At 40.2% G+C, this 14,378-nt stretch overlaps 1 protein-coding gene across 2 annotated transcripts in view; it reads left to right on the top strand.

Annotated features, from left to right (window-relative positions):
- The window catches only part of lpgat1 (lysophosphatidylglycerol acyltransferase 1), a 66,887-nt gene that overhangs the window by 40,042 nt on the left and 12,467 nt on the right, over positions 1–14,378 (top strand). For both annotated transcript variants that reach the window (XR_013093141.1, XM_076873968.1), the window contains exon 6: positions 3,820–3,946. Coding sequence is in view for 1 of the 2 variants with exons in the window: in XM_076873968.1 (XP_076730083.1) it covers positions 3,820–3,946 (127 nt within the window). In the remaining variant the exon portion in view is untranslated. The remainder of the gene's footprint in view (positions 1–3,819; positions 3,947–14,378) is intronic.

The raw sequence follows: 14,378 nt of genomic DNA, 5'->3' as shown, positions 1-14,378 counted from the left end.
GACTCACTCGGAAACAACCGGGCCACTTGGAGAAAATGGGATTTGATGCAGCCATGCAATGTCACCCGGGCTGAAAATGCCACTCGGTGCAAACACAAAGATTAGCACAGCTCTGTGGAAAGGGCTGTCCCTTGGACCAGTAAGGTGTGTGTCATAAAACTGTATTTACAGTTGCCAGGAAACAAAGTTCGCCATTGTGAGTCATTTAGGGTGGGTCATTAGGGAGCTCCTAATCACCCAAAAGTCAACATGTTCGATAACACCAAAAGTGGTTAAATCCACTTTTCAGTCAGTAGGATAGACAGACAGTTGTAGGCTTAAAGTGCAGCAATTTGGCCTGAGGAGTGGCCTCAAAGAGAGACTGTGTTTCCTTCCTCAAATTGTTTACCAAAGGATGGGGCCTATCTGTTGTCATTTTAAATTACCGTGGCCGGTGCTGTTACACTATTGTGTGCCACAGCATATAGGGTGCCAACAATACTTTGGCTCAGGGCCCCATTCTTTGACCAGCCATTCACGGGAGACTGATAGAGAAGGGATCCAGTTACCCACACAGGGATAACTGACGTTAGCTATTTCCATTAATACCAAGGATGCCTGTCAAGTCACTAATATTGGTATGAATCAGTCGACTTGCTCCTCAGCTGCTTCTTTCTGTCTTCTGTCTGGTGTTGAAACTATAGAAACAGAGGTGCGTACTCTTAAAGGTCAAGCTTTCTACGCACTCGTCTCTTATCTAGATTCATAGAAGTGTAGACAACCTTTGTAATCAGTTATATTGTCCCAGCTGCCCAGAAGAAATCCAGTAACCCCCACTGATGGGCCCGCATATATATCCTCCACAGTTTACAGGTTCCCTGCAGGTCACTGATGTCTGCAGATTAGGGGTTGATAAATTAAATTAATTACCAACATGAATAGGTGACACCTTCACATTTAAAAAAAGGTTACTTAACAAACACAACAGAATGTTTCTCGACTCTGTGTGGATGACATGTATATAATTAGACAGTTGTTTCAATAAATATTTGAAAGCAGTACCCAAGCCTTGCTTCATCACATATCACTTTACATTAATAGTGACTTTACACCATAATGCGGTGCATCATCTTCGTCCTTTTCTCACCCCACATGCCACTGCCTGTTCACAGCCTTGTTACTTCCCGGATCGACTACTGCAACTCTCTTCTTTTTGGTCTTACTCAAAAATCCATCCACAAGCTCCAACGCGTCCAGAACTCTGCTGCTCTTATTATCACCAGGACCCCTTCTATCCATCACATCACGCCTGTCCTGCAGCAGCTTCATTGGCTCCTGGTCAAATATCACATCAATTTCAAAATACTGTTGTTCACATTTAAGACTATTCATCATCTCTCCCCTCCATACCTCTATCCCATCTCGGTGTCTGAGATCTTCTTCTCTTTCTCTCTCTGTCCCCTCTCCCCATCTTGCCACCATGGGGAGCATTTGTTTTATGTCTTATGCTTTTATGATTGTGTAAACGGCTTTCTTTTATGTTGCTTTTATTATTCTGCTGTGTACAGTTTCCTTGAGTGCTTTGAAAGGCGCTTTAAAAGAAAATTTATTATTATTATTATTATTATTATTATTATTAATAAAGTTCACCAGAATGCAGACAATTAAAAGCTCAACATTCAAAATGCCAAAAACTCAAACATCAACTTTGACACAGGTTATTTCTTCAGCTCTGCAGTGTTTATAATGGTCTTTACTCTGCCAAGCCTCAGTGGCAGTAGAAATACCATTGTAAAATTGCATTTATTATTATTATTTATTTATTTTTTTAAAAAAAAGACCTTTATTTCCTTTTACAGTTTACATGGTACACATCATTTGAATGACTGTTACTGAAACTGAAGCATATCTGGATGCCTTTTATCTGGGTAACCCATTCAATCCTGTTAGTGTTTTACCACTTTGTGCTGATCATTCATACTTCTCACACCCGAACAACAGGAGCAGTTAAACTTTTGGACACTGTGATGTTTTTGTTTTGTTTTTTCATCATGTCAGATTTTTGCTGGTATTTTATTAAATCCATTTTTTTTCCCTTTTAGCAGTGAAATGCTTCCCGAGCCTTTGCCTGCAACACAAGCCCAAACTAATGCACCCCTATATTTAACAGTTGAGGAGGGCTATTCTCTTCATAAAATTCTTCTTTTCTGAATATTTGTTTCCTCATAGTCACTGCAAAAAATAGATATTTTTCCACTTCAGTCTTGTTTCGAGGTGGGAATGCCTCTTCTGTGACGCTGATTTGTGCCGATGGCGTAGCGTTGTAAAATGGTACAATCTTTCTGGTAGTATTCTGCAGTCAAACAGGAGTACACCCTAGAAGAAACACTGGCTTGATTGTCTCTGGGGGCAGCTAAACTTTTGCTGTGTGATAATTAAACTTTTTGCAGTTCACAAGGAAAATTAAACATAGATGTTTAAATTTTAAATGCCCTCCTTTTGGCAATTTAGTTTGTAGAATTTGCCAACATATCTAGAGTAACGGGTCAACATAACCTGTTCCTGTCAACATAACCTTATTGATTTGTACTGACCTGACAGGTCACCTAAACAAGAGCAACACGTGAAGTGTAACTGTCTGTACTCCACTTGATAACGTCTCTGCTGCACTTTTTAACTCCCTTTCCCTGCTTTTCTCTGCATTTTGTTCCCATCATTTATAACTAGTTTGCATTATTTCCCTTTTTTCTAACTGCTGTAGTCAGTCATCTGTAAAATTTAGCTCCAGTTTGTGACACGGCATATTTACTTCCCATAAAGACGCCAGTGTGTTCTGAGGGGGAAGTGCTTGCTGCACAGTAACAGCAGACAGGACTGCGACCTTAGCAGTCAAATATGCTGCACTGCTCCACGTCAGCTTTGCTTTACAGCTCAGACTGCTGGTCTCCTCTGTTTTACATTTGACAAGCCTGTTCCGAGTATTAGCTTAAGGGAAAGCACTTTTTCACACCATCATCTTATGTTTTGCAGTCCCGTTAACTTAATTTGATTCCCAGTGTCAGTTGTTGTTTTCAACTTCTTCGTTGTGTAGTGATGGAAGAAGCAGGTTGAGGACATGTTGAGACTGGCTTGTGTTTTGCTCTCTCTGCTTTTTTTTTTTTTTTTTTTCTTTTTTTTTTCCTAGAAGGAACACAGGGTGGAAGGCTTCACATCGCTGTAATGTTAGTCATATCCAAACCTGTAATAACAAGAAGCAGGAAGTTGAGTGTAGGTTCGACAAATTGGCCTTACACACATCACTTAATTTATTTTATTGTCTTTGTGATTATGAGCAGGTGAGCACAGACTTGACCCTGCTTAATGCAACTAAATACTCACCCACATGCACCCTGCAGCTGACTCCCAGATTTAATCGCATGTCTGGCATTCCCTCCCCCATCTGTCGTCCCCCGCTTTCCCGTCTATTTTTTTTTCCTCTTGCCTTTTCCATTAAAACTAAAAGTAACAACAACAGTAAGAGTTCGCTGATAGAAAAACATGTTATGAAAGATTAGCTGTAGAGGTGAAAATGTTTCCTTTGCTATGACTCACAAACATAGCTGCCAGCCAAGTTCTGTCAAACAGGGACTTCAGCTGGTACTCCACCAGTCTTTTTGGCAGGTAACCAGCCCTAATTTGCATGCTTTGGTATTTTATTTAGGAAACCTTCTGATTACAGATACGGTCTTAAAGCGGAAAAATCAGGATGATCTCAGCTATTGAAGTGTCAGTGAACGTTTTTGGATGACTGATTTTATCCAGTTCTTCTCACTTTCTGCGTTTGTGTTTCTTCCCTGGCAGCTAATAAACGTAAAGGCTTGCAGTGGGTTATAGACATGACCATAGCGTACCCCAAAGCAAGACCGATGGACATCCAGACCTGGATCTTTGGCTACAGGCCTCCTACAGTCACACATGTACATTACAGGTAAGAATTAAATGTTGGATCGTTAAACTCTCCATTTACCTTTAGCATTTTCACATGAGATGCAGGGAACAGTAAACTAATCTGTCACATTCACAGGAGGGAAAACAGAACCACAATGCAAATGTACTTTGCAGCACGCGTGCAGCAAAGACTTTGTCGCATGAAAATCACATTACATCACAAAATCAGACAGCGCAATGTAGGGAGAGGCCCATGTTGCTGAATCTTGAACATGTTAGTTGTTAATTGAAGTGCTGTTGTCATATGCACACCGCACAGTTGTTACACTATTTTGTCAGTCTCCCTTCTGCCAGTGCAGTTATAAAAATCCTAATACGCATATTAACACTAAAATAAATACAAAGTTACGCCTGTGTCGGCAGAGAGAGTTGATCAGCCACAGTGTTACTGTGCTTGTTGTGTTTTCAGGTCATTATTTAAGGTCAGTTCTGTCATTCAGTTCACATAGGCCGCCTCCTTATGTCTTCCCAGCAAACAAAAGTTGTTGTTTTTTCTTTTTTAACATAATAAAAATAAGCTTGAAATCAAGTCACTTAAGCTATAAATGCACTGGTATCAGACATTTAATGTCTATCTTAAGATGTTCAGGGATTTTTATTTATTTCCCTAAAGCTATTAAATTTGCTGATTTAGCTCATCAGGCTGCTGTTCACATTTCTGTTTGAGTTTTTTTTTGTGTTGTTTTGTTTTTAAAGTGTGAAAGGGTTAGGAAACTTTAAAAAATAAAACCTTAAAACTAACAGCCAGAAGAATGTTAGCATTCAGATCCAGTTGTACCTGTTCAGCTGTTATCCATCCACTTGTGATTGTAAATTTGAGAGCACTGAATTTCACATTGTTTTTTTGTGTGTATTGTAAGTTGTGTATTTTGTAATACTCTTTACTCTTCACTTTGGGTAAAGAGTATTACGTATTTACTCCCTATAGAAAGTAGTTTGTTGCACCACCTTTGTATTACTTTTGTATTATTCTGTATTAGCACCTTCAGAATTAACAGTTGCAATCGTGTACATTAACTTTTTATATGCACACACATCATGCAAATCCCCAATTTAGTAAAGAAAACTGTTGTCAGTGTTTCCACTGTAGAAACAAGTACAGGTGCTAATGTACACCTGTTCATGTTTGCATTTGCTGCCTGATGGAAGTCAGCCTGCCTGTCTGGTTTGGGTCAGATGCTGCCCTTTATCATCACTCTGAACCTGAGGCCTCGCTGCTAGCATGGTCTTTGCAGGTGCTTGCATAGCTTTGATGTAGCATTGGCAGCTGAGCATGTTTTGCTCTTTACTGTCACATTCTTGACCCTTCGTTCTTTACTTCTCATCATTCTTTGAGTGTTGTAGCTGGTGCTCTTATTTTAGTCCCGACTCCCACATAAATTTATGTCAAGCAAGTGTTTTGAGAGGTTTATTTCTTTCTCTTTTTCCCTTTTTTTTTTTTTTTTTGAGGGAGGGTCCAGCCATCGTACAGATAATAATGAACTTAAGCTGGTTGCATATGTATGTTCAACTCTGTTTGGATTGGCAGATGGCTTGTGCTGATTTCTTTTCCTACTAAAGATAGGAAATCAACTCTTTGGTGTCTTTTTACACCGAATTATGCTCACTGTTCTCACTTTAAAGAAGTGCAGTATGCACCAAAAGTGACATCACAGCTACTGGTACACATACCACTTGTGCATCTTTTCGACTGGTTGTTCACATTTCAATTTTGAGCTCGTCCTGATGAAAGATGGCTCAGCTTAAACCACATCAAGGAGTCGACCTGTCCACAATGCACAAATGAAACTTGCACACAATTACCACCTGATGGATCTTCGCCCAAATTGTGCTCGAGGTTAAATTTGTAATTTAATGTGCAATAACCTGTGAAATGTGATGAATTGTGAGCTGGATGAAGTACTACGTCGTTCTGGTTGTAAATTGGAAAACATGTCTTAGTTGGAGGCACGAGTGTGCGATCGAGTTGGTCTTTATTGCCACTTAAATGTCATTTTAGTACAGAAGCTCAGAGATTGTCAAATTACAGGGAGGGGGGAATACTGCAGAAAAGGTGAGAGGTTCTGGAAAAAGATGTGAGAGAGACAAAAGCAGTCTCTTTGGTTTCTGTTTAGACTTTATCTGCTTCTGTGCCGCTGCTGATGCGTAAGCGTTTTTTCTGAGAGGTGGCACTCATCAATCAGGAGAAGACTGCAGGGAGTCTGCTGCACCTCAAGCGACAGGATAAATGGTTACAGGGCTGTGGCGAAATCACAAGGTGGCACACGCAACCACCAATGTGGTGACTATAAACTTCGATTTACTCTTTTCTTCAGCAGCAACAAAGCAGCTGCACCAACCCAACTTTGCCTTTCCGTTTTTACCTCACAGTATGCTAATAGTGATGCCTTTAGCAAATGTTAATATTGTAATATTAGTGAGATAATATTTTAGCAAAGTGTCAGGAATAGTCTGGCCATCCTAATACACACCTGTAGACATAGGACACTGAGCATTAGTATTCACTGGACATGCTCTGCCAATGTAAACAGGAAGCAGGAGGTTGGTTGCTTAGACAAAACAGGAAGAAGAGCAATGAGTACAAGACTAGTGATTACTTTGCTTGGACCTTAAGTGGAGCCTATATGCAAAGGCAGTCATGTTGGCAGGAAACCTGTTAACGTTGGGAATCATTGCAAAGCAAATATGGTGACACATTAGTGCAGTATGAGCAGCATTATGGGATCATTATGGGAAAGCAGCACACACAAGTGGGATGAATTCACAGATGGTATGTGAGCCTTGATATAATAATGTTTTGGCTTAATTTGTGTGACTGATAAGATCTAATCAGGAAATGAATGTGGGTGTGTGCTTCATAGTTTCCAAAAGTCCCCAGTTCTGCCCTTTTGAGACTAAATTATAATTCAAATTATAGCTGAAACTGGGTCAGCAGCATTTTTTTTTTAAAAAGTCTCAGTTTTAGGGTTCCTAAAACCCCCACTAGTGTGGACATTGGGTTTAATACTACTGTGGATGTGTCTCATGAATTTTAAATATTCTTGGGATTAGCGGAAGTAGTTTTCCCTTGCGAGGCAGGTTCAACCACTGCTGTAAAATTCTGACATTAAAGAATTAAAAGATGCCTTCAGTTTTCACCCTTCATACCTGTCTGATTTGGCTTCTGGCTGAACCTTATCTAGAAGCATAAAAACAAACAAAAAACAGATCAGACTTTATATGTTTGCTCTTTAACGACTGCCCCCTTTGGAGTAAACATGTGCCAGTACCTGTCTATGATAGGCTTTAGTATATGTGAAATATTGAGAAAATCAGGATCCGATGTCCGGGTGTTTAAAAAATACATCTGGAAAAACAAAATGTAGAAATAAGCTACAGTATATGGCTGCCATCTTAAGAATATTCCTCTTCGTATGAAAAGCAAATGCAGGTGTCACTCCACGTTGTCCTGCTCTCTTTGCCCTTCAGATTCTCCTCTCTATTGCTTTTCTATCCACTTGAGGATAAAGTGAAGGTGGGCCAGGATTAGATTTTCTGTAGACTGTGTTCAAGATGAATATAATCCCCTAGGGTAGATCAGAAAAGATGTATCCAGGCATCAAAGCAGTAGTCATCAGGTAGAAGTCACAGTGAGCCTAAATGTTGCCTTGAACAACTTCCTCAAACAGCTCAGGTGTGTGTCTACACCTTGGTGTGATAGAGGTTGATTTATGAACCCTGGCCCATCGCCCCCTCTCTAGAGAGGCCCCTCTGCTCACTTTGTCTGCAACTAAGAATTCATCAGCTCTGTAATTAGAGGGGATGCTGGATTCTCTTCCCCACCTCCGAGACTCTCTAATCAGCCATCGATACAATCAGCTTCCCCTGTTCTGTCAGCATCTCTGCAGCCAGGGGATGGACAAGAAGCCACCCGACTACAGTTGTTACAAGCGTGCGCACTCAGTTCCATGCCGTGCAGACAGTGCTGATCATAGACAACTTAGACCCATGCTGGTACAGGTGCAGAGTCAACAAGAGGATTAATCTCCTTGCTGATCAAGGGAGCGCTGTAGGGGAGTGAGCAATGCGATGCACTTTGGTGATGCGAATAGGAGACGCGGGTGGACAAGTGCCACCCTACAGCGGTGTTTCTGCTGGGTCAGTTAAGGGGAATTTTTATTGTGAGAGTAGCATTTAATCACTGTCATGGCTACAAATAATTCAGAATAAGGAATGCCGTGAAAGATTGCCGTTTTTCAGGCAGTTTTTATTTTTTGTAATTCTTGGCTCTGGAATATTCCACTGAGAGCAGATATCCCTAAAATGGTCATCTTGGGCACAAAACTCAGAGGAGCTGCGCCAAGTCCAAGTATAAGATATAAAAGGATTATTTTTAAACTTTGATGGTAGCTTTGCATGATTCAGAGTACAAAAACAAAATATGGTGCTGGAAATAAGCCCATCTCCACTTGATACTCAGGATGCATGATTCTAGAGGGATTACATGGACTGATGAGTATTTTCCCTCCATAACACTAAACACCTTGAGTCATATTTTAACAAGGATAGTCAAAATCAAAGCTAGTAGTACAGTTGAACTAAAATAAATGAAGAAATGTAGTTTACTTAATGCTTACTCAATGGAGCTAGTAGTTAACACAATGGGGTTCCTTTTTTTTGTATCGAAAAAACATCGAACCGTGACACCAAAGTATCGAACCGAACCGTGAATTTTGTGTATCGTTGCACACCTAGTTAACACCTGGGGTGATGATAAGTTTTGTATGAAATAACAATACAACTTTAGCAATGTTTATTTCCAAGGCAACTGGTGTTTTTTAAATGTACGTATGTAAATGCGTGCAAGTGAATGCACCTTCACTGTAAATGCCTTGGAAACAACATTCATAAGATGTTTGCTAGCCCTGAAAGATGTCAACTTAAATTAAGAAAACAAACAGTAATGCAGAAGTCAGTGGTGAAGCTGTGTGTTTTGTTTGTGGATAGCTGATTGCTGAGTTTAAGGCTTATAATTTGAATCATCATTACAAGAGCTTGACTGATGCAGAGCCGGAAGGGGCATCTGAACCTCTGCTAGCAAAGCCGCATCATGTTTATAATTGTACCATCTACTCTTACCAGTAGTAGTTTATAACATTAATACTGAACAGACTTGAGTTCGTTGTATGGTGCGGCCTTCCACAGTTTCTAATGTGGCCCCCTTTGGGAAAATTAGTTGCCCAACGTTGCTGTGCTATTATGCTGCCTTGTGAATTGCTCATTTTATCCCAAAAGATGATCCATAGACATCACATACAGAGTAAGCGGCTGTGACACCAAGTTGAAAGTCATCTGTAGGATTATCATGATTCAGCAGGGAGACTGTTTGAGAGAGAGATTTCTGACTGTCCACTCAGCTTAGTAAAAGAGTGATTTCACCCATTTAGCGGGTCGTGTTATGTTTTTTTTGCATACACCCCCATCCCACAAGCAAAAAACCCATTAACTCAATACCACAGCAGCATAAAAATGGTTTGTTGTTTGTCTCTCTTTTTGAGATGCTGGGTATTTTTAGTTTTCCTCTAGTTATTTCCAGCTTTCTAAGCGCAAGATATGTATGTCAGCTAGATGTTTGCTGTAGTTTGGGTGCATTCAGGTCCAGCGGTTACAGAAGGCAGGTCGTGTTGATGCGTCGGGGATCCTGCAGTTAACTGCTTCAGCCTGACTGTTTCTGTGTTAACTGAGCTTCATTATAAGCTGCTGTCTTCCTCCCGTGTTATCACTTTAAGGGGGCTCCAAAGGTGCTGGCTACCCTCTGAGCTTCAGCTACACAACGGGCAGCTGAATTTTGGGTAATGATGTAGATGGATCCATGTTGAACACCTCTGCTTCACTATTCCAGTCCTCATCCCTCAACTCCACCCTCCCTCGCTGTGTCTCCTGCCCTCTCTCCGTATAATCTCAGCCTCCCAGATTGCGGCATCATAAGCTCTCTGTGAATGGCAGATGGGAGAGCTAGGTGGGTGTACAGAGGCCGAACGAGGGCAGTGGTGGGTGTTAAATATGGTGAAATCCTTCTTTCTAAATGTACCTTGTCCTCCTTTTTTTTTTTTTTTTTTTTTTTTTTTTTGCTGCTGTGTACATTTCTGAAAGCTGCTGTTTAGAAAATATCTGAAAGGTGACATGATTTACGGATTCTGGAGTCTGCCTGGTCATCACATGGGTGCTTTTGAGCCACACACCTGGCTTTCCAGACTCACATAGAAGTGTTGAGCTTGCAAACTGCACATATAGCTTTGTTAAAATATATAACACATTCCCCCCTCTGAGCCCTTACATAGTACATACATGTAGAGCTGGGCGATATATCGAGTTTTTAAAACATATCGATATATTTTTATACGAGATATAAGATGTGACAATATCCTTTATATCGATATAGTCTATGTTACATTATAATTATAGTTGTGGAGCCGCAAGTTTGCCTCTCTTTTGTCCACTTTTGTCTCTACGCAACGTTACTCCGCCTCGCCTTCACTGAAGACAACTCCCCCTCCTCCCCCATCGCTTCACGTGCAGGCAGCGACAAGATGGACACGGCAAATCTCCGTTAGCGAGTTACTGCGCATCGCCCCATGCGTGGGGCTGGACGGCGTCAACGTGTTAACGAGCTAAACATGCTAACGAGCTAACCGCGCTAACCCTAAAATCCTTTCATTTTCTCAAAAGTTGACAGCGCGCCTTATGTATGAATTCTGGTTGTGCTTGATGGCCGCAAACCGATTTTATGTGGAACACGGCGCTCAGCAATCTGTCAAAAATGTTTGAGTACGACTTTGGTAAGCTACGGAGCTGCACCGCTTGATGGATTGTCAGCGCATTACGGCTACCGAAGAGCTTCGCGGAGTGATACGTACTGTGCTTCAACGTAATATTACCGTACTGTGTGTGACCATAAATGGCACCTGTAAGAGACGTGGTTATGAAGCGGATTTCAAACTCCAGGCTGTCAGTCACGCAGTAAAACTTGGGAACAGAGCAGCTGTAAAATCTGTCTGTCTTTGTTATTACGCTCAGCGTCTTTTAGTTTACATTTTGACTGCACAATTGTGAGCTCTTTGTTTAGCACAAAAACAACATTGTTTTCTTTTATTTATGGAGCATTATTATTTAATGAATGCTCATAATTTAATTTTGAGTAATTTTTCATGTACATCTGTGCTGTATGTTAATAAAAGTGCCTGTGTGACATCTGGGACACAGCTTTGACTAAGAACTCTTTTTGTTCTTACTTTATGGCTTAAAAAAAAAAATATCGAGATATATATCTTATATCGCCATCCAGCTAAAAAATATCGAGATATGGATTTTGGGTCATATCGTCCAGCCCTACATACACGCTGTGTGCTAATCAATGTCCCAACATTACTCTCAGGATCAGTACGTCTCATGTGTCTTACCTGTAACAGTATGAGTGTTTTTGTGATTATAGATTGCATGTTGCAATAAAAAAAAAAAAAACAGGAGTAGAAGGCATAGTTTTATTTCCTAAAGCTTATGGTCTTCAAAGGGCTGGTGTTGCTATAGAAACCCATTAAAGGAAGCATCCCCCACCCGTGTTTGCTCCACTCGATAGTGAACCCTCGTCCAGAGGCTCATTAGCAGAGTAGTCAGATATTTCGGTAGAATTAGCAGTGCCTCAATGGAAAAGTCCTGCATTTGTTAACATCTAAAGCTTCTCTTCTTCTTCATGCGTATCAGCTTCTCACCAGTGCTTCTCATGTTTTTGGCTGAAAGTCGTTCTGTTACCAGTGATTAGACACGCAATATTACTTGACTGGTTGGTCATTGTGCAAAATTGAGACGTCACCACTGCTGTATGAACATTGATAATTGTGCTTCAGGCTGCACTGGACTAGCTGCTTTCATCTCATGAAGAAGAATGTACCTCTGAGATTAGAGAGGTGGCGAGGGGTTTTTTGTTTTTATTTTTTTTCCCCTCTTTCCAGCCAGTTTCTATTAACCCTTCTTCACTTCCCGGCCTTTTTTTTTTGAAGCTTTAAATGAAATTAAATCCAGTGAGTTTTAAGTATTGTAAATTTAAAATTAGAAAAGGGAAACACTGGGATTTTATCAGCACTCATTATTGACAGACAGAGTTGAGGTGTCTGATGCAAATATGCAGCTTGGAGCATTGCCACATTTAGATTTTTATTTTATTTTTTATATGTTTTTTTTTTTTATAAATAAGAGTTTTTGTGTTTCATGTCGCTCTGTCAGTTGGTGGGAATATTTTGATGTGTGAATAATGTAGTGGATTAAAAAGGCCTACATTTACCTCAGATACCTGAATATCTACGTCATGCAGTATATAATATGAACTACAGAAGTAGTTCATATTGGGAAACCTTAAAGGAACTTAAGTGCTTTATTTTACTGTATTTGGTGTGTGTGTGTGTGTGTGTGTGTGTGTGTGTGTGACCTAGTTAAAATGACCTTTATGAATCCGCGTAAATAACAGGATGCTCTGACATCTGTGTTGTGACCGTTAAGTTAGTTCAGGACTGGTGCCACGTCTACGTTTGACAGTGGTTTTAATGCCCTTACTCTTAACCTCTGCAGTGATAACAGGTCGATGCTCCCCTGATGGCCCTTAATCTCTGCAAGACAAGAGCAGTAGTCTGTCGAGGGGGGGTGTGTGTGGTCACTTTAACAAGGTGAAACTTTGATCTTGCCACGTGGATGCAAAAGATCAAAGTTGAGACAAAAACATGAGTGTTTGTTGGTAACTGTTTAACATGCTTGGGTTAAGGAAATAAAAATTTGGGCCTCAAGTTGATGTTTCTGTTCATACAGTTTCAGCTGCTATGGGGAAATCATGCTGCTACTGAGGCTTGATACTGAAGACGTGGTGCGTCTTTGTGTACTGAATCGGAAAACAACTTTACAAAATAAGTGGTCAGTCGTGGCACATTGCTGCCCCTCTCTGAGCCTGGCTCTGCCAGAGGTCTCTTCCTGTTAAAAGAGAGTTTTTCCATCCTACTGTGACCAAGGGTTTGTTCATAGGTCGTCTGATTGTTGTATTATTGTAGGGTCTTTACCGTACAGTTTAAAGTGCCTCGAGGTGACTGTCGTTATGATTTGGTGCTATATGAATAAAGCTCAACTGAATTGAACTGAGTTAAAAGTATTGTGAATTAGTTTTATATAGGGCTGCTCGATTATGGCAAAAATGATAATCACGATTATTTTCACTGAAATTGAGATCTCGATTATTTGACGATATTTATTTAACCCTTACGACCTACTATAGAACCAAGTCCGCCAGAGCTTATATTATTTTTTTACATGTTGTAGTGCCATTTGTGGGAGCGTTTCAAGTTGCTATACAACTGTTATAGCCCATATTTTAATAATATGTATACATTAAGTCCATAGTAACTACATTAATTGCAAAAAAGTGCAATAAACTACAAAAAAATTGAAAATCTTTTTTGTTTTGTTTTTTACATATATTTCTACTTGGAGAAATTTAAGAGGTTTATCCCTCAAAACTTTAAATACAAAAAAGTTGCAAAAAATAGTTTACAACAACAGGAAATTTATTTTGAGTGTCTTCATAGTTTTATTTTGGAGATACACAATTTTTATATACTGCAGGAAAAACGAAAAAACAATCCTATGATGCAAATTTGCAAAGAAAACAGCAGGTGCATCAAAATAAACTATTTCCAGCAGTGCAATACGAGTTCTAAGCATCACAGAAACTATTCAGAAAAGTCAAACATGACTTATAAAAACACCAGTATAGGCTTTTAAGGCCTACAAGTAAAAAACTACATTTTCCACGAAAATGACATCACTTCCGGTTTCGGGCAGGAAATGGCGGACATGCGATAGTTCGCGTTGATGTCGGTTTCACTGTGGGAAGTGTTAGGAACAGCTGATCGGATCGGCAAAGCGTGTTTCTGGAATATTATATTTTTGTTCCTGCAAGCGCTTTTTATGCAGTTTTTGCAAAGCTATATGTGGAAGGAAACCGTGACCGAGGACAAGCTGATGGCATCAGATGTAAGTACAACTCCTCTGGTTTCATATGCAAAAAAAAAAATATTGCGCTAGCTTACCCGGTTCAGGTTCTACAGGGATTTAAAAATAGTTACACAAAACGGAGCGTGCAGCTCTGACCGGCTTTAAAGGGTTAACAATGACTTTAAAAAATAATATAAAATAGTGTGCAACACCACTGAAGTTTTTTTTACCTCTCTTTTCAACCAACGGCAGTCACTTTCCTCTCCAAATAACTTCTGCTTAGCTTTCCGAGTTTCCCTCGGGTCCTCTTAATCAGCGGTCTCCAACCTTTTTTGCGCCACGGACCGGTTTATGCCCGACAATATTTTCACGGACCGACCTTTAAGGTGTCGCGGATAAAT

This window comes from Maylandia zebra, linkage group LG15, assembly GCF_041146795.1.
Source record: "Maylandia zebra isolate NMK-2024a linkage group LG15, Mzebra_GT3a, whole genome shotgun sequence".
NCBI classification, from domain to species: Eukaryota; Metazoa; Chordata; class Actinopteri; order Cichliformes; family Cichlidae; genus Maylandia; species Maylandia zebra.
This window is presented reverse-complemented; position numbering and strand designations above follow the sequence as displayed.